Genomic DNA, 19954 nt, shown 5'->3' with positions numbered 1-19954 from the left:
GACCTGGCCGGGAATCGAACCCGGGGCCCCAGGGTAAGAGGCAGGCAAGCTACCCTTACACCACGGGCCCGGCTAAGGCAGCTGAGCATTAAGGAAAAGTATATTTATTTAACTGTGTTGTAGATCCCTGATCAATGGACAAGAGCCAATTAGAATCTCAATACCGCAATAATCATTTAAGTCTATTGGGACGAGCAAGCCTTATGGACCTGTAAAAGATGCCACCATGATTAACTACTGACTGTTGACAAGGGCTGTTTTGGATCTGAAGTAGATTTTGAAACCCAATTTTCGTAGTTAACAACAACTCAGCTCTTCAAAGGCAAGCATTACCAGACACATCCCACAGAAAGCATCTATTATCTCTTTCTCACCGACGTACCACCTCAATCATCAGAATGAGACTTGGACATGCATCTTACCCCAGTCATCTGTTCAGAATCAATGTTGTAGACTCCCCAAAGTTCCTCTGATCCTAATCAAGAAGCAGACCTCAACCATACAATTTTAGGTTGCACTAGATACAAATCACACACAAGTAACCATTATTTATGTGAATCCTTTATAAAACAGAAAGTTCCACTTCCAACGTCTGTTTCGTCGTTGTTAAGCAGCTATGACATCCATACATATCAAGCAAAAGCTAAACTTTTAAGTGAAGCCAATTTAACATTGTGATACATTTATTCTCTGGTCTGTGCGTAAACTATCCTTATCCAACCCTAGATCCTATACCGTGACCTTCTATCACCATGCTATCATAATATGATGACAGTCTGCATGGCATGAAGAGGGTTTTTCCTTGTCTTTCCCAATTTAATAAATGTACAGAGCTGGCTGCATGGCCTTACAAAACGAATGCGAAAATGTAAAATTTAAATGGATTTCAAGGTGTTTGAAATATAAATCTCACTTATAGTCGCTCAAAGAATGAATGCATGGTATTGTATAATTTCGTCCCAGGTACACTTTTCTCAGAAACAATTGAACATATACATATATTTGCTGTGGGTGTCCACAGGATTTGTATCAGCTCTTTGATAATAATTGAAATTGAGTCGGATAAAATACTAAATTCGAGAAATATGCGCTCATTTCTTCCTTGAGCTACTATACATCAATATCAGAGGTTGGGAAGAATGCAAACGTATCAGCTTTAGAAATGTTCATATTGGTGGACAAAGTTCTGTTTGGAAGTGGACTACGTAACTGACACAGTGATTCATACGTCAACATACGAGACCTACCAAGAAATACTTGTTCTCCAATTTTCAGGAAATAATTTGTGTTTAGAGCAGCTCGCATTCTCTTTAGTTAATCTGTAATTATAAAAATCGTACCTGTATGATTTCTGGAACTACATGTTAATAAGAACATGAATTTACCTTGTTGGTAAGGACCTTCCTGGCACAGTTCTTGAATCACCGAGGAAGTGCCGGCGTAAAGCTGATGGAAATGCTCCCTCTGTTGTGCTGACATGCAGCGTCGTGTGTAGCTCTCTATACATGTGAGACCACTTTTGAGTTCCCTAAAAGAACATGAAAATTATCTCAACTTGATAGACACTGTTAGCAGAATGAGTGGTATCATGTCTGCAAAACTGATTACAAACTGTAAACTTTATGATGGAAGAAACTTTTGTCCCTGTTTCGCGTTAGACTTTTCATGAGAAATTACACTACTTATGAACGTCCTTTCACACCATCCGAAATTATGAGTTATTATTGGCAGTATATGAGTAGATTACATTGTTATTAAATAAGGAATATACATTAGCAAACTAAATTGCTTTCACTATACACATGAGACTGGAGAAACTTGGCGTGCGACACTATTAGAGGTTTGGGAGACAACAAGATGATTAGTCTCAACAGCAGTACGAAGCTTATATATGTTCTAAATAATCCATCTAAACTCTTTTATTACAACCTCTGGAAATGACGTTCTACCAGGCACATGGCGTTGAAGTGACATGCCTGCCTGCCTCCTCAAGGGTCGGGTATGATTCCTGGCTCGTCCGAGGACTTAAATCCTGGTTTGAGGGCAGGAACGGGATCCACTTAGTTTCGTAATGTCAACTGAGGAACCGTGTGATAGGAGAGGCAGTGAAGACAGTCATAAGAGCTAAGTAATATGGTTGAGGAAACATCGCGCTGACTACATGTTACTCCATTAAGTGGTTAGGTCGCAATCATCACTGCAAGCTCAAGACCCTTCATTGACTGTATGGAGCAAAGGTTATTTTCTGTTTTCTTTAGAATTAATTTGAAGTTAAGGAATTATCTGAATATCCAGGTCATTGATGATCTATTTTATGTGTTGTAGATTCGGGTAGCCATCAGTTCAACTTATTGTGGAAGTGGCTGTATGATAAATTGTCAGTGCAAGTCATCCGTTATAAATCGGTTTTTACCATAATGATCCTTTTAACTGAATGTGTCAAGAAGAGATTTCTAGCCTTTGCCCACTAATCATTGAACAGAGAGAACATTATATCTTATTATTTTGCTGCTTGAAATTGAAAAAATAAAACTGACATTCTTTGAGAATGCCCACCAATTATTAAATGTTTACTGAAAAAGCTATTGCTTATCAGGAATTACATTTTGATCTACAGTAGCAATGTTGACATTTTTGAACAGTGAAAAACTGATCAAGAAATGTAAAGTATTCTGTGGCCACATATTGGAATGTCAAATACTCCTAACGAGGGAGGATTTCATCTTGATATAAATTTTCAACATTTTCAAGTTTAATAAATTTAAAAAACTTTTCAAATATTCTTTGGAATTCTTCATCTACTTCCTCAAGGAAAAAGTGGAGAGAGTCAATGTATTTGAGTGTATGCTTATGATGCAGCACTACCAATGACAAAATAATAATAATAATAATAATAATAATAATAATAATAATAATAATAATAATAATAATAATAATAATAATAATAATAATAATAATAATAATTTGCTACATAGAGCATCATTAATAACATACTAAATAATGCTGTACTTAATTTGCCACTACACTTTATGTCTTAGGAACTCGAGGACTTATTTTTTACAGAGATTTATTTGTAACATCATCATTTCTCTCCTTGGTCCCTTCATATATATTCTTGTATACAGAGTGTTCCCAAACATGTGGGAAGTAGTCGGGAGGTGGGTAGTACACTTCATCCAAAAGAAGCCACGTTAGTTCCCTCTAAACATAAGTTCCTACGATCAATGGTTTACGAGTTACAGACTTTCCAACTTTGAACAGGTATTGGAGGTATTGGTAACAGCCTTACCTGACGTTTCCCCGTCAAGTAGCTGTCGCCATGTTGGTGTACCAGCAGAGATACTGCATTCTAATACAAGAGGTCCTCAAAATGTCCACCATGCGCCTGATTGCACGCCTTGTCGATTGTGGAACACGTTCGAACACTCCAGGCATTGCACGTATTCGATAGTAACCTTGTTCCACACTCTGGCGAAGTACTGCCATGTCGGTAACGACATGCGTACTCCAAACTTACACCTAAATACGAACTATCCCGCCATTCCAGCTAATAACTAAAACAGTCGTAGCGCGTAAATGTACAAAATCTATGTATACCACTCTTTATTAAAATACAAGAAGATATCCTGCGTTCAAAACCACTCGTCTTCCGTATGCAGAGCCTGGCTCTATAGCCGTAGAGCGTTAACACGCGCGGCCACCTCACTCGGTAAGGGTCAATATTGTACGAAATACATAAAATAATACTCGTTATCTATATAAATAAAATTGTTCGTGTCTGTTTGTTTGTCTGTCTGTTTGTCTGTTCCACCATCACGTCGAAACGGCTAGATAGATCTCAACCAAACTTCATATTTAGAGTATACTCATCCCGGGGAAGGTTTCGATATGCATATCATTTTAAAATCTTTGAATACACGAGGGGTTTATAGGAAAACCAGAATGGTTTTTCCACCATCACGTCGAAACGGCTGGATAGATCTCAACCAAACTTCATATTTACAATATACTCCTCCCGGGGAAGGTTTCAATATGCATATCATTTTAAAATCCTTGAATACACGGGGGGTTTATAGGAAAACCAGAATGGTTTTTCCACCATCACGTCGAAACGGCTGGATAGATCTCAACCAAACTTCATATTTAGAGTATACTCCTCCCGGGAAAGGTTTCGATATGCATATCATTTTAGAAACTTTGAATACACGGGGGGTTTATAGGAAAACCAGAATGGTTTTTCCACCATCACGTCGAAACGGCTGGATAGATCTCAACCAAATTTCATATTTAGAGTATACTCATCCAGGGGAAGGTTTCGATATGCATATCATTTTAAAATCTTTGAATAGACGGGGGTTTATAGGAAAACCAGAATGGTTTTTCCACCATCACGTCGAAACGGCTGGATAGATCTCAACTAAACTTCATATTTAGAGTATACTCATCCCGGGGAAGGTTTCAATATGCATATCATTTTAAAATCTTTGAATAGACGGGGGGTTTATAGGAAAACCAGAATGGTTTTCCTCCATTTTCTCTTATACTATTGATTTTCTGTAAACTTCGTTTACCGTACGTGAAACGCCTCTTCATTATAAACAACTTTCGTTATGTTCATAATTTACCTTACTCTTTACATGACGGAGAAATTTACAATTTTCTGCTAGTACCATGCTCTGCATTGAGTGACCGACAGACCGACAACGAACCTACAGGTTACCATGGCAACGTCTCAGACTGCATGTCAGCAGGGAAGTAACGTATTGCCATTTTCCTCATCATGCTTTTAAATTCGTGGTTGTTCCTTGGGTAGAAGGCAAGAGAGGCGTCAATCGGCCTATCTGCGGGATATTGGCGGAATATCGTTGGATGTTATAACCGCCTTCGAATAGATTAAGTAATAACACCATTAGTCATCTTCTTATTATTTGTTTACCTAGGAATCAATGGACCTAAATTTCTCCTCTGTTACCGCTTTATTATATCCATAACTCACACTAGCATAATTTATTGAGGGGCATTTGATTTTCCAATACATTAACTTGGCATTCACATATTTGTCCTTATCCGGCTGTCCTCAATTATAATCCATTTTCTATTACTTTCAACTTTCTTAACTGTATTATTTCCTTCCTTAATTACGCCGTATGTACGCGAGTGCTACAAACTACTGGATGTATTTCCACCAATACTCATATTTAGAATACACCTGTCCTTGATAGGTTTTTGGGCAAATATTGTTTCTAAATCCCTGAACTGACTGGGGGTTTATACGAAACCGAAACAGTGATTTTGCACTTCCACAAAATATACACAACCAACGTTAATTTAAATCTACCTGCCTTGGTAGAAATTAATTTCTAAACCTTTTTTTCTCATGTGCATCATTTCGATACGAGGATTAATAAGGGAGATATCATTAACGGACCGTTTTTCTGTACAAGTCCCATCGGACTTAACTCACGAGCGGGTGCGTGTAAAGCGTATTCCTTACAACTTGAAAACTACTGAAGACATTCGAACCAAAATTCATATTTAGCATCCACCTGTCCAAAGGTAGGTTTTAAACGTAAATAACATTTCATGTTACGGAATGGACTGGCGGTTTATAGGGAACCGAAATGGTGATTTTACTCTTCCACAATATATACAGAACAAGACCAACCTGACTGGAAATCGACCAAACGTGATGGAATTCCACCTCTAAACCTTTTTTTTTCATGTGCATTTTTTCGTCAGGAGGCTTAATAAGGGAGATATCATGAATGGTCAGTTTTGCAGGTTAAGTCCAGCGGACATAGCCAAAAAGGTGTTTTACATGGAGCAGATTCCTTATCTACATAAATCAAATCGTAACGACTGTGTGCCTCTACACTGACTATTTTGGCGAAATTTTCGTACAGCTTTCTGTTTAAGGGGTAATAATGACCATCTGCATAATTTTTGGTTTAGTTTCCTGAAAGTCCTAATTTTTACCCGCCTCGCCCAAAATCCAGATTGCGGCATAATCTGCCAGAAGAAAAAGAAGATAATTGAAATTTGACAAAATTATACGTTTTAGCCTATAACGAACGGAAAACATCCAAGATCATTAAATTTTTCACTTTTTATCCCCGAAGAATATCGAAATATGCATGCAATTTTAATGATGGTGCAGACCTTCGGAAATTCCTATCACATAACAGATTGCACAATCTCCGTTCAATTTGGAATGATCTACAACCTTGGTCTTATGACTTTTTGCCGTATCTGTATCCCTTTTACGTTTGATTTTTCTCTATTAATGGATGTTAAGTCAATTTGGAATTTTCACATGCATAATTCATACCTTCGATTACTTATATGAAATACAGAATCATCAAACTATTCACGAAAATTGGCCCACCCAGTAGCCATATATGAGCCAAATGCTATGTATGTAGCTGTTACATAATTATCCGAAAATTAATGTAATGTGAGATAATCTTACAAGAACGTTACCCTGTTCCACGTTTCTAACTCAATCTGACCCAAGAATAGATGACATATCATAGGACCAGCCATTTAGGCCAATAAATCCGGCGTGTCTTATGGTATAATCCTTTGTCGATATGACGTACGTTTAGTAGCAGTTAATCTGTAAATGAAGGTCTTCAATATTGTAAACACGCATATACTTTCGTATGTCGATCTATATATATTCACTGATGGCGACTTTTAGCGATCGAGAAAGGGTGGGTCTGCTATTGTAATCAGTACTCCCCACACCGACTTTGACTGGCAGTATGAAAGGGTTCCTTCTCCAACTCCTGTGTACCTGTCAATAGTAAGGAAGGTCTACAATTGTAATGAATAGTTCACTTCTCGATTTGACTTGCAGAAGGCAAGTGAGCATGCAGTTTTGTTTAAAACTCCCCTACCCGATTGTGTTTGGCAGTAGGCAAGGGTGCCCGCCATTATAAAGAAATGTCCTCATCTAAAATGTGACTGGCATTAAGCATAGTGGCCTGCTATTTTGATGGAAACTCACCAACTTGGTGTGACTGGCAGTAATCCGGCTGGAAGTAGGAAAATGGGCCTGGCATTATAATGATAACTGCACAACTTAATTTCGAGTGATAGTAGGATAATTGCCTGCTATTATAATAAAAACTGTAATCTGTCTGGAAGTAGGAAAGGGGGCTGCCATTTTAACGAAAACTCCCCAAATCGATTCTGTCCGCATAGTAGGCAATGGGGCCTGCAATTATAACGTAAACTTCCCAACTCGATTGTGAATGGCAGTAGGCAAGTGAGCCTGCCGTTATATCACAAATCCATAACAAACACTTTACATTGGAAACAACGTACGGGGACCTCCCCATGCTCTTCCTCTGATAACGCTAAGAGACATGCAATTTTAAAACAATCTTATTGACTGCATGCACACTATTTACTTCGATATTCGAATATAATGTAGAATACCGTAGCGAAGCACGGGTACATTCGCTAGTTAATAATATATGTGCTTCTTTCTTAATCTGTTTACACTCCAGGGTCGGTTTTTCTCTCGGACTGAGCGAGGGATCCCATCTCTCCAGCCTCAAGGGCAGTGTCCTGGAGCGTGAGACTTTTGGGTGGTGAGGATACAACTGGGGAGGAGGACCAGTTCCTCGCCCAGGCGGCCGCACCTGCTATACTGAACAGGGACCTTGTGGGGGTTGGGAAGTTTGGAAGGGATAGACAAGGAAGAGGGTAGAAACTGGCCATGGCCTTAAGTTAGGTACCATCGCGGCATTTGCCTGGAGGAGAAGTGGAAGACTAAGGAAAACCACTCCGAGGATGGGAAATGAACCCGCCTCTACTCAGTTGACCTCCCGAGGCTGAGTGGACCCCGTTCTAACCCTCGCACCACTTTTCAAATTTCGTGGCAGAGCCGGGAATCGAACCTGGGCCTCCGGGGGAGGCAGCTAATATTACATCACAGAGGTGGACAACTCCATCATTTGCGAACAAAAAAAACAACAAACGATTCCGGTACTGAACTTAATGTATGTTCTACTAATGGAAACTAATACTGGTTTTTCATCAGCCTCTTGCGATTTAGTTTTATGCATCCCGTCGCTATTACTACAATTGTGAAATACATCGGTCCCTCTCCCTAAACCGGGCTAATATAACGAGATGTGTTTTTACGGACTAGAAGACAGCAGAAATCGTGTCACTGTTAATTCATTATGGGTACCTCGAATGATCCTATAAAACGAGAAAAGATACAAAGAGCACGTACCTTACAACAGGTGGTGCACCCACAGACCAGGAGTAGATATTGTATAAGCTGGAAACTGCACGGTGTGTCTAGCCTCGCAATAGCTCATTTGGCAGGGGCGCGGTGGGAGTTGTGATAGTGAACGTGCTCTAAGGTTCAAATCCCAGGCTAGTATATTTAAATTCTTATTTTGCCGTCAATTGCCTGGGATGTAGTAAGGTTGCATACTTGATAGCTTCCACAGGCTGATTTGTTTATTTGGCCCTGTAGTGGGCCGTATGTTCCGTGGTATAGTGCAATGAGCTGGGTTGGACGAGGATGACGAGGTGATGCTCCGTGGCTAGGGCACAGGCAACCAGTTAGCTGCGTCGTACATGTTCCAAGCTTCGTAGACCACAGGTAGGGAAAGTGCGCCTTATTGGAACGATAACAACATGTAGCTGCGCGGGCACCCCATTAACAGAACGCCGCCCGTGCTTCGAAATTATGACCATAAAGCTCCTGTGTAAGAGCAAATGGTACGGGTGAAACCACTGGGTATGCAATATCTGCGGGCAAGTCACAACACAACACAAAGCTTATTCACTGCCTCGAAGTGTATTCTAGCGACGAGTTTGTGGATATGTTACTCATCTATGGAAAAACTAGACAGAATGTATACCAGGCACAACGCCTGTATGAAGAACGTTATCTGGATAGATGACAACCGACAGGCTTGATTTTCGGAGTGTGGAAAGACGTCTGCGGGCTACTGCATCCCTTTGAAGGACGCGGCCTGTTCGAGATCATCCCGTGACGTCTGCTCACACTGAGGAGGCTGTGTTGGACGCTGTCTGGCATGACCCTCACACTAGCACACGGGCCAAAGCACAGGAGACGAACATCAGCCGGGCGTCTGCTGTGCGTATATTGCATAGCCTATGGTTTCACCCGTACCAACTGCACTTACACAGGAGCTCCATGGTCATGATTTCGAAGCACGGGTGGCGTTCTGTTAACTGAACTTACAGCATGTGAACACTGATTCTGCCTTTTAATTGACTATCTTATTTACGGACGTTAATCGACGTAATATGCATTACTAGGGTGTGGATAATCCCCACTGGGTACGACAGGCAGCTTTTCAGGTACAGAGGGGCGTGAACGTATGGTGTGGCATCGTGCGTGGTCACCTCATTGATCCCCATTACTTTGAGGGACCACTGACGTGAGAACGCTATCTGTGGATTCTCCAAAAAGACTTACCACCATTCTTGGAACATGTGCCACTCCTTGACCGCTGCAGGATATGGTTTGAACATCACGGAGCTTCACCGCACGCGACGATGGTCGTCTGGAACCATCTCCATACGGCGTATCCCGATAAATGGATAGGAAGTGGAGGACTCTCCCCTGGCCTGTCAATCGCCCAATCTTACATCCCTGCATTTTTTCTGTGGAAACAGAATGGTGTATGCACAGGAGCCGAGCAATCCAGGTCACCTTAGACAGATCATCAACGAGGCATGCCGATCCGTTACGCCGGGGATGCTGCAACGTGTCAGATGATCCTTACAACATCGTGCACTGCTCTGCATCAAACACGTAGGTCGTCAGATCAAGGTGCTGCATTAAACGACGTAGGTAACTGAAATACTGTCACATGTTTCTTAGCCTCTTCCAACCCTGCTCCACACCATATGCCATCAGACCAATGGCCCTGTGGAAGCTGTTAAGTATGTAACCTTACTACATCCCAGGCAGTTGCTACAAAATAAAAATTAAAAAATACTAACGTGGGATTTGAACCTTTGAGCACCGTTCACTATCACAACTCCCAGCGAGCCCCTGCCAAGTGAGCTATTGTGAGGCTTCACACCCAGAGCCCAGTTTCAAGCATATACAATAACCTGTTACTGGTCTGTATGTGCACCTCCTGTTGTAAAAAAACAAACCAAACCCCACGACACTTAACGCCCTTGAAAGGGCTTTGGCTTGCCCAGCGACCGCTGCTCAGCCCGAAAGTCTGCAGATTATGAGGGGCCGTGTGGTCAGCACGACGCATCCTCTCGGCCGTTATTCTGGACTTTCGAGACCGGGGCCGCCATCTCACCGTCAGATAGCTCCTCAATTCTAATCACGTAGGCTGAGTGGACCTCGAACCAACCCTCAGGTCGAGAGAAAAATCCCTGACCTGGCCGCAAATCGAACCCGGGGCCTCCGGGCGAGAAGCAGGCACGCTACCTTTACACTACGGCGACCTGTTGTAAGGTATATATTTTTCTGATCTGTGCTAGTTTTACGGGTTCATTTGGGGCACTCGCCGTGAATTAATAGTGGCGCTCACGATTCCTACTGGTTTTTAGCCCGTAACCATACATCTCGTTATATTACCCGGTTTAGGAAAAGGGACCGATGTATTTCAGAACTGTAGTAAAAGCCGCGGTATGCATAAAACTAAATCGCAAGGGGCTAGTGAACCACCCGGTATAAACCATCGACCTTATTTAGGTCATCAATCACACTTTCTTTCAAGTGAGTGGCATTCGATAAAATCTGTGTTTCCTTACACATGCATGCGCGTTCTGAAGTTCGCCATTCTGCCTCACCACGTAATCCTGTAGGTTGTAATTGCTACTCACGCTAAACAATGTGTAGGTGCGTCCGCTGAGATTATCGGATCACCTGCGGTCGACGATATTTCAGAGCGATTCGAATTGACGAGAAGGTCAATTAATTGGAAGTGTACAAGCTAGAATAATTCAGATAGAATCAGAAATGGAGGAAATGATGTGGGTCAGAATAAAGATGTATGATGAAAATGAGCCAGACTTATGTATTGGTTTTGTCTAGAACCCTCCTGAAACCTCGCCATTTGCGAAAAGGTTTTTCTTTGATGAGTTGGCATTGGAAATCAATAGAGTACAAAATATTTTTGAGGATACAGGCATTCTAATAATGGGGGATTTCAATGCGAGGGTTGCAGACCAGAAGCCGGTATACGACAAGGAGACAGAAGCTGTTTATGTAAAAAAGAGAGTGAGCCAAGATAAGGGTTGTAATAAAAATGAAGAAAAGTTGCTAGAGCTATGTGGTACGATAGAACTATATATTTAGAATGGATGGTGGCATGGCGACGAATTAGGGAACCTGACATACATTATGGAAACAGGGGGTAGTAACATAGACTTGGCGCTATGCTCCAGGAATGCGTTGCCTGTGATTAAAAGTATGGAGGTTAAGGAATGGGGTGAGTCACATCATCTCCCAATTATTGTCAGAATAAAAGTTAGAGAGGGTAAGACACCAACAAGCAATATGATAAAATACAAAGAAACGGTAGTCACTAGACATAGGTGGAGAGAGGAGCTAAAAAACGTGTTTATGAAGTATTATGATGGAGAAATAGGACAGATAGTGAAAGCTGGAATAGATTCAATGATCGAGAGTAACCAAACGAGTACAGCAGTTAAAATAATTGAAAATTCTGTAAAGATGGCAGGGTAGAAGATGAGGATAAAGGAGGGGCAGAATATAATAGGAGAAGGCTGGTACAATGACGAATGCAGGCATAAAAAGTGTGAAGTGATGAAAGCATTGAAGGAGTTTCGGAAGCATGGGGGAGAAAACCATAGGATGGGATTCTGTAACTTGAGAAGAGAATATAGGGAATTACTGTATGAAACTAAGTCTGAATGGCAGGAGCAGAGAGTTGTCGAATTAAGTAGCAATGCAAAACAGAATGATAGTAGAAAAGTATGGAGTACAATTAAGGGGATTTGTGGAATGCGGAAGCTGCCGCGGCAGACGGTAATAAGTCAGGCTATCTGGGTGGAGCACTATAAGAAACTATTAGAGGCTGAAGATAGGTGGAGACCGAGATTAAACGATACCGGTATATCGGTAGGGCTAGGGTGTACTGTGCCGGCATTAGATAAGGAAATATCGAAAGAAGAAATAAGGGAGGTACTAGGGAAAGCCAGGAAAGGTAAATCAGGAGCGATTTCGGGTATCACTAACGAATTTTGGAAGCAGCTGGCGCAAAATAAGGATATCCTAGAAAGTACGGCGAAACTATTTAACAAAATATTTGAAGGAGGTGAGTTCCCAAAATCTTGGCAAGAGGGAGTGATCTGCCCAATCTATAAGAAGAAGGGAAATAAAAATAACCCTAACAACTACAGGGGTATAACGTTGCTAGATACATTAAGTAAAATATATACAGGGGTGTTAGCAAAAAGGATAATGAAGTGGGCAGAGGGGGAATTGATTCTGGAGAGGCTGCAAGCAGGTTTTAGAGAAAGGATGAGGACAACAGATAATATTTTTGTAGTGAAAACAATAATAGATAAGTATGTAAAAAAGAAAGGAGGAAAAGTATACATGACTACTATTGACTTGGAGAAAGCATTTGATTCTGTGAGCAGTGGGGCGGTCGTGGCCAAGATGAGAGGGATCGGGGTGTTCCAGAAGATGATAACAGCGGTTGAAAATATATATTCAGAAGTAAGGTGCGCAATAAAAACAAAGGAGGGCGTAGTATTTAGAGAAATATTCTCCAATGTAGGATTAAAACAGGGTTGTAAGTTGTCACCAGTACTGTTTCTACTCTTTATAAATGATATCTTTCAATCGAAAGGCTTCGAGGCAGGGATTTACCCAAGTCTTGAGAACCGGGATATTCCGGGCCTCATTTTTGCTGACGACATCCTTCTGCTCACTTTGACACCCAATAGTATGCAAGGTAGTATAAATGCGGTGGTAAATTACTGTCAAGAATGGAACTTAAAAATCAATGTACAGAAAACCAAGGTAATGGTGTGTAAAAAAGGACATAAATTATCAAAGAATGAAAAATGGTGGATGGGCGAGACGAGGTTAGAAGTTGTCAATAAAGTAGAATACTTGGGTATGATTTTAAGTGGAAACGGAAAGTGGTCAGAGCAAATAAATAGATCAAAGATAAAAGGCATGAGTGCACTGTCAGCCATTAGCATACTGGAGAAGAAGATGCCCAACACAGACTACAGAGTGCATAAAAATGTTTTTAATGCAGTAGTTAAATCTAGAGTGTTGTACGGAGCGGAAATTTGGGGAGTTGTATTCACTTGATACAATTACGAGTAGATTTGGGAAAATAATTATGGGTCTACCCAGCTGTACAGCTAATTGTGGAGTGAGAATGATGTGCAAAGATATAAGTCTGCGAGTGGACATTATTAAAAGGATAATAAAGTATTGGTTGAGAATGAAGTTGCGAGAAGGGGGCGAAATTTTACAGATAGCATATCAACACCAAATGAAACATCAGAACCAAGGATACTGGGTGGATGGGGTACGGAATATTTTAGAAACGATTGGAATGGGATGTTACTGGGAAAAAGAATGTATAGAGAAGTGGAAAATATGTAAAAAAAATAGTTCTAAGAATTAAGGATATTGAAAAACAAGACATTGATGCACAATGTAGAAGTAAGAGGTCATTAGAAGAATTTTGTAATATATATGGGAGAATGAGAATAAATGTAGAGTTTATAACAAAAAAGAGAATGAGGGGTATAATATGGTGGTTAATGGGGATACATAAAAATAAAGCATATAGAAGGAACAGGGATGAAAATAAATGCTTAATATGCTCTGAAGAGATGGGATGGGCACACCTTATAAAAGATTGCCCTATGACAAAGGAAATACGAGAAAAATTCATAGACGATGAGGATGTAAAGAAAATTGAGAACGAAAATCAGTTGTATACAATTGTAAAGTTATTGAACAGAGAATGGATGCACCCGGATAGAATTGCAAAATTATTTAACATTATTAGGGGAAGGTGCAGCAGGAAATTGAAGGAAGGAAAGGATGTGATACATGTCAGCCAGGAACCGAATTGTGCCTAAGGTAACCTAGACATTATAACTCCGTTGAAGTCTAGAGCCATTAGGTACATAGGCTTAAGGGATAGCATGGAACTACCTCGTTACAGTAGTTCTACTAGTTTTATGTATTGTCGAGTAATAATTTCCGTTTTTCTCTCTTTTCTTAACAGCCTGCAAAGGCAATATTTGATAATCTGAAATGATGTCACTATAAATAGATGTTTTGGTTTTTTCTGCCATAATCTATATATATAAAATAACTTGTCCTGACTGACTGACTGACTGACTGACTGACTGATTCATCATCGCCGAGCCAAAACTACTGGACATAAAGAAATGAAATTTTGAGGATACATTCATATTAAGATGTAGGTGCTCGCTAAGAGAGGATTTTTGGAAATTCCGTCGCTAAGGGGGTGAAAAGGGGGGTGAAATTCTAAAATGAGTGTATCCATATCTCCAAACTTGCAAAGTTTACAGACGTAAAAATTGGTATTTAAAGTCTTCTCTAAAAATGAGGAAATACGTATTTTGTTGTTTTCAGAAAATCCCAATAGGAGGGGGGAAAAGGGTGAAAAGGGGGTTGGATGCCTTTAATCAGGATACCGGTACTTATATCTCAGAATCTGAAGACATTACAGACCTGAAAATTGGTACTTTTGATCTCTTTTAAAAATAAAGAAACACGCGTTTTTTGTTTTTGGAAAATCCAATTACTGGGAGGGTGGGAAGGGGGTGAATTTTTAAAGTGACTGTATCTATATCGCAAAACTTTGAAAGCTTACAGATCTAAAAATTGGTGCATAGAATCTACTTTCAAAATGAAGAAACACGTATTTCTTTGTTTTCGAAAATCCCAATAGGAGGGGTGAAAAGGGGTGATAAAGTGGTGGACGCCTTTAATGAGGATACTTATATCTCAGAAACTGAAGATATTACTGACTTGAAAATTCGTGTTTGGGATCTCCTTTAAAAATTAAGAAGCACGTATTTTTTTGTTTTTGGAGAATCGAATTAATGGGGGTGTGAAAAGGGGGTGAATTTTTAAAATGAATATATCTATATTTAAAAACTTTCAAACTTTACAGATGTAAAAATTGGTACATAGAATCTACTTCCAAAATAAAGAAACGCACATTTTTTTGTTTTCGGAATATCCCAATAGGAGGGGTGAAAAGGGGTGAAAAATGGTTGAATTCCTTTAATATGGATCCTTATATTTCAGAAACTGAAGATGTCACAGACCTGAAAATCGGTATTTGTGATCTCCTTTATAAATAAAGTAACATGTACTTTTCGTTTTTGGAAAATCCAAATAGTGGAGGGTTGAAAGGGGGGTGAATTTTTAAAATGAGTGTATCTATATCTCAAAAATTTTAAAAGTTTACAGATGTAAAAATTGGTACTTAGAATGTCCTTTCAAAATAAAGAAACACGTATTTTTTTGTTTTCGGAAAATCCCAATAAGAGTGAAAAGTGTGAATAAGTTGTTGAATGTCTTTAATGAGGATACTTACATGTCAGAAACTGAAGACATTACAGACCAGACAGTTAGTATAAGGAATCTTCTTTCAAAACACAGAAACATGTATTATTTTATTTTTAAAAAATCTAATTAATGGGGGTTAAACAGGAGTGACAAATTGGGGTGAATTTTTAGAAACACTATATCTACAGTATATCTCAGAAACGTAAAATATTACAGATGTAAAAACTGGTATTTGGAATCTCCTGTTAAAGTAAACAAACAGGTATTCTCGGAAAATCCAATGAGGGAGGGTGTTCGGTGGGGGGGGGGGGGGGTGAAGAATTGAAAAATTAATTGAATTAATTGTAAGAGGATACTTACTTCTAATAGAATCTAAAGTTGTTACAGACGTAAAAAGTGGTATTTAGATCTCCTTTAAAAATAAAACGACGTGTTTTGGGGGAGGGGGAATCGGGGAATCATCTTTGGGGGCGGATGTGAAAAGGAGTTGAATTCGTTTCATGAGGACACATATCTCAAAATCTGAAGATAATCGGTATTTTGAAGATCCTTTACTATTAAAGAAACAAATATTCTTTGCCGGATAATTCACTTAAGGGGTTGGGGGGAGTGTGAAAGTAAGTGAAAAAAGTTAATTATTTTTATGGGAATACTTATATCTCAAAACTGAAGGTAACACACCTAAACATTGGTATTTGGAATCTGCTTTAATCATAAAGAAACAAGCCTTCTTTTTTTGGGGGGGGGGGTTAAATCAACTTAACCGCGGTACGGTGAAGGAGGAGGTGAGACCAATTGATTTTACTATTCCTAATGTACTTATAATGAGCCTCCGTGGCTCAGGCGGCAGCGCGCAGGCCTCTCACCGCTGGGTTTCGTGGTTCAAATCCAGGTCACTCCATGTGAGATATGTGCTGGACAAAGCGGAGGCGGGACATGTTTTTCTCCGGGTACTCCGGTTTTCCCCGTCATCATTCATTCCAGCAACACTCTCCAATATGATTTCATTTCATTTGTCATTCACTAATCATTGCTCCAGAGGAGTGCGACAGGCTTCGGCAGCCGGCACAAAACCTACCCTCACCGCTAGCTGGGGGCTTTATTAATTCCATTCCTGACCCGGTTGAAAGACTGTTGATTTTCAATGGACTTATTCTGATCATAAACCGATCATTCTTAATCTTTCCTGGGTTCGTTTTCAAGAGCCATCCTTTCCTTCGGAGAAACTTCTTAGATTACAGTAGATTCTTCTGGGATATAAATAGAAATTTAAACACATTTGAAATAAACGACAGGTATAAGATTGACCGTGCAATTGTTCACTTCTCTAATAAGGTCAATAATACACGGAAGTATGTCATTCGTATCTTGCCTACGGGCGACAATGGTGCTGGTCATACTGTCAACAATGACAATGGCAGCAGATGTAATTTACCGCCAAGTAGAAGTCTTGCATCTTGCGGTGGGGTCCAGAACATCAATAATAATAATAATAATAATAATAATAATAATAATAATAATAATAATAATAATAATAATAATAATAATAATAATAATAATAATAATAGTAATAATAATAATAATAATAATAATAATGTTCTGGACCGTCGTCAAAATGTGCGGACCGTGCTGGAAACGGGTCCTGGACGGGTAATGACTACGATTGCAGTCCGGCCGCCGGTTCAGTACCGCCAAGGCACCTACAGTAAGAGGACACCACGCCGGATCTCCTCAAGAATTTGATCCACATTAAAAATGCTTATAGGAAAGCATGCTTAAGATTTAGGGACCCAACTGACCGGGTGGAATACCTGGACCTAGCCCGGGAAATACGAAATCGATTGCTGGAAATACGATTGAAAAATGAGAGGAACTTTGACGTAATCTCTCAGTAAACGTGTCAGATCGCGAATATCGGCGGGTTATATGTAAAACGTTAAGCATTCAATTATAAATTTCAGTATAATACCGTAGCGAAGCACGGGTATCTTGCTAGTCTATATATATAAAATAGCTTGTCCTGACTGACTGACTGACTGACTGACTGATTCATCATCGCCGAGCCAAAACTACTGGACATAAAGAAATGAAATTTTGCTAATTTATTCACATTATGGTGTAAGTGCTCGCTAAGAGAGGATTTTTGGATATTCCTTCGGTAAGGGGGTGAAAAGGGGGGGTGAAATTTTAAAATGAGTGTATCTATATCTCAAAACTTTAAACGTTTATAGATGTGAAAATTGGTATTTAGAATCTTCTTTAAAAATAAGGAAACACGTATTTTTTTGTTTTCAGAAAATTCCAATAGGAGGGGTGAAAAAGGGTGAAAATGGGGGAAAATGGGTTGAATGCCTTTAATCAGGATACCGGTACTTATATATCAGAAACTGAAGATATTACAGACCTCAAAATTGGTACTTTTGATCTCTTTTAAAAATAAAGAAACACGTATATTTTTGTTTTTGGAAAATCCAATTAATGGGAGGGTGAAAAGGGGGTGAATTTTTAAAATGAGTGAATCTATATCTCGAAACTTTTAAAGTTTGCTGATGTAAAAATTGGTATTTAGAATCTTCATTAAAAATAAAGAAACACGTATTTTTTTGTTTTCGGAAAATCGCAATAGGAGGAGTGAAAAGGGGTGAAAATAAGGTTGAATGCCTTTAATGAGGCTACTTATATCTCAGAAACTGAAGATATTACAGACCTGAAAATTGGTGTTTGGGATCTCCTTTAAAAATAAAGGAGCACTTATTTTTTTGTTTCTGGAAAACCCAATTAAGGGGGGTGGGGTGAAAAGGGGGGTAATATTTTAAAATGAGTGTATCTATATCTCAAAACTTTTAAAGGTTATAGATGTAAAAATTGGTATTTAGAATCTCCTTTAAGAATAAAGAAACATGTATTTTTTTTGTTTTCGGAAAATCGCAATAGGAGGAGTGAAAAGGGGTGAAAAATGGGTTGAATGCCTTTAATGAGGCTACTTATATTTCAGAACCTGAAGATATTACAGACCTGAAAATTGGTGTTCGGGATCTCCTTTAAAAATAAAGAAACACGTATTTTTTTGTTTGTGGAAAATCCAATTAATGGCGGGATGAAAAGGGGGTGATTTTTTAAAATGAGTGTATCTATATCTCAAAACTTTTAAATGAGGCTACTTTACAGATGTAAAAATTGGTATTTAGAATCTCCTTTAAAAATAAAGAAACACGGATTCTTTTGTTTTCGGAAAATCCCAATAGGAAGGGTGTAAAAGGGTGAAAAATGGGTTGAATGCCTTTAATGAGGCTACTTATATTTCAGAACCTGAAGATATTACAGACCTAAAAATTGGTATTTTGGATCTACTTTAAAAGTAAAGAAACACGAATTTTTTTCGTTTTTGGAAAATCCAAATATTGGGGGGTGAAAAGGGGGGTGAATTTTTTTAAAATGAGTGCGTCTACATCTTAAAACTTTAAAATTTACAGATGTAAAAATTGGTAGTTAGAATCTCCTCTAAAAATAAAGGAACACGTATTTTTTTGTTTCCTGTAAATCCTAATAGGAGGGGTGTAAAAGGGGTGAAAAATGGGTTGAATGCCTTTAATGGGGATACATATATCTCAGAAACGAAGGATATTACAGAACTGAAAATTTGTATATGGGATCTCATTTAAAAATAAAGAAACACATAATTCTTAGTTTTTGGGAAATCCATTTAATGGCGGTTAAACAGGAGTGACAAATTGGGATGAATTTTTTGAAAGACTATATCTACAGAATATCTTGGAAACGTAAAATGTTACAGACGTAAAAAGTAGGTGTTTGGAATCTCCTGTAAATGTAAATAAACATATGTGATTTGTTTTTGGAAACTCCACTTAAGGGGAACTCAAAAGGGGTGAAATTTTAAAATGAGAATTTTTACAGTATATCTAAAAAAACTTAACATGTTACAGAAGTGAAGGTATTTTTTATCTCTATTAAACATAAAGAAACGTGTGTTTTAAGTTTTCGGAAATACCACTTGGGTGGAGGGGGGTGGTAAAAGTGACTGCAAATGGTGTTGAATTCTTTTAATTAGGCTATTGATATTACAAAAATGAAGACGTTACAGACGTGAAATTTGATATTTGCAATTTGCTTTAAAAGTAAAGAAACACGTATTCTCGGAAAATCCAATTAAGGGGGGGGGGGGAAGTATTGAAAAATTAATTGGCATAATTGTATGGGAATACATACATCTAATAAAGACTAAAGTTGTTATAGACATGAAAATTCGTATTTGGATCTCCTTTAAAAACAAAGGAAAGCGCGTTTTGGTGGGGAAACCGTCTTGGAGGGCGGGAGTGTAAAGGAGTTGAAATCCTTTCATGAGGACACATAAATCAAAAACTG

General features: G+C 39.0%; 1 protein-coding gene across 2 annotated transcripts in view; it reads right to left on the bottom strand.

Annotated features, from left to right (window-relative positions):
- The window catches only part of LOC136862917 (uncharacterized), a 355991-nt gene that overhangs the window by 88469 nt on the left and 247568 nt on the right, over positions 1-19954 (bottom strand). For both annotated transcript variants that reach the window (XM_067139196.2, XM_068225811.1), the window contains exon 3: positions 1386-1528. In XM_067139196.2, coding sequence (XP_066995297.2) covers positions 1386-1528 — 143 coding nt within the window. The remainder of the gene's footprint in view (positions 1-1385; positions 1529-19954) is intronic.

Source organism: Anabrus simplex, chromosome 2 (genome assembly GCF_040414725.1).
Source record: "Anabrus simplex isolate iqAnaSimp1 chromosome 2, ASM4041472v1, whole genome shotgun sequence".
Taxonomy (NCBI): Eukaryota; Metazoa; Arthropoda; class Insecta; order Orthoptera; family Tettigoniidae; genus Anabrus; species Anabrus simplex.
This window is presented reverse-complemented; position numbering and strand designations above follow the sequence as displayed.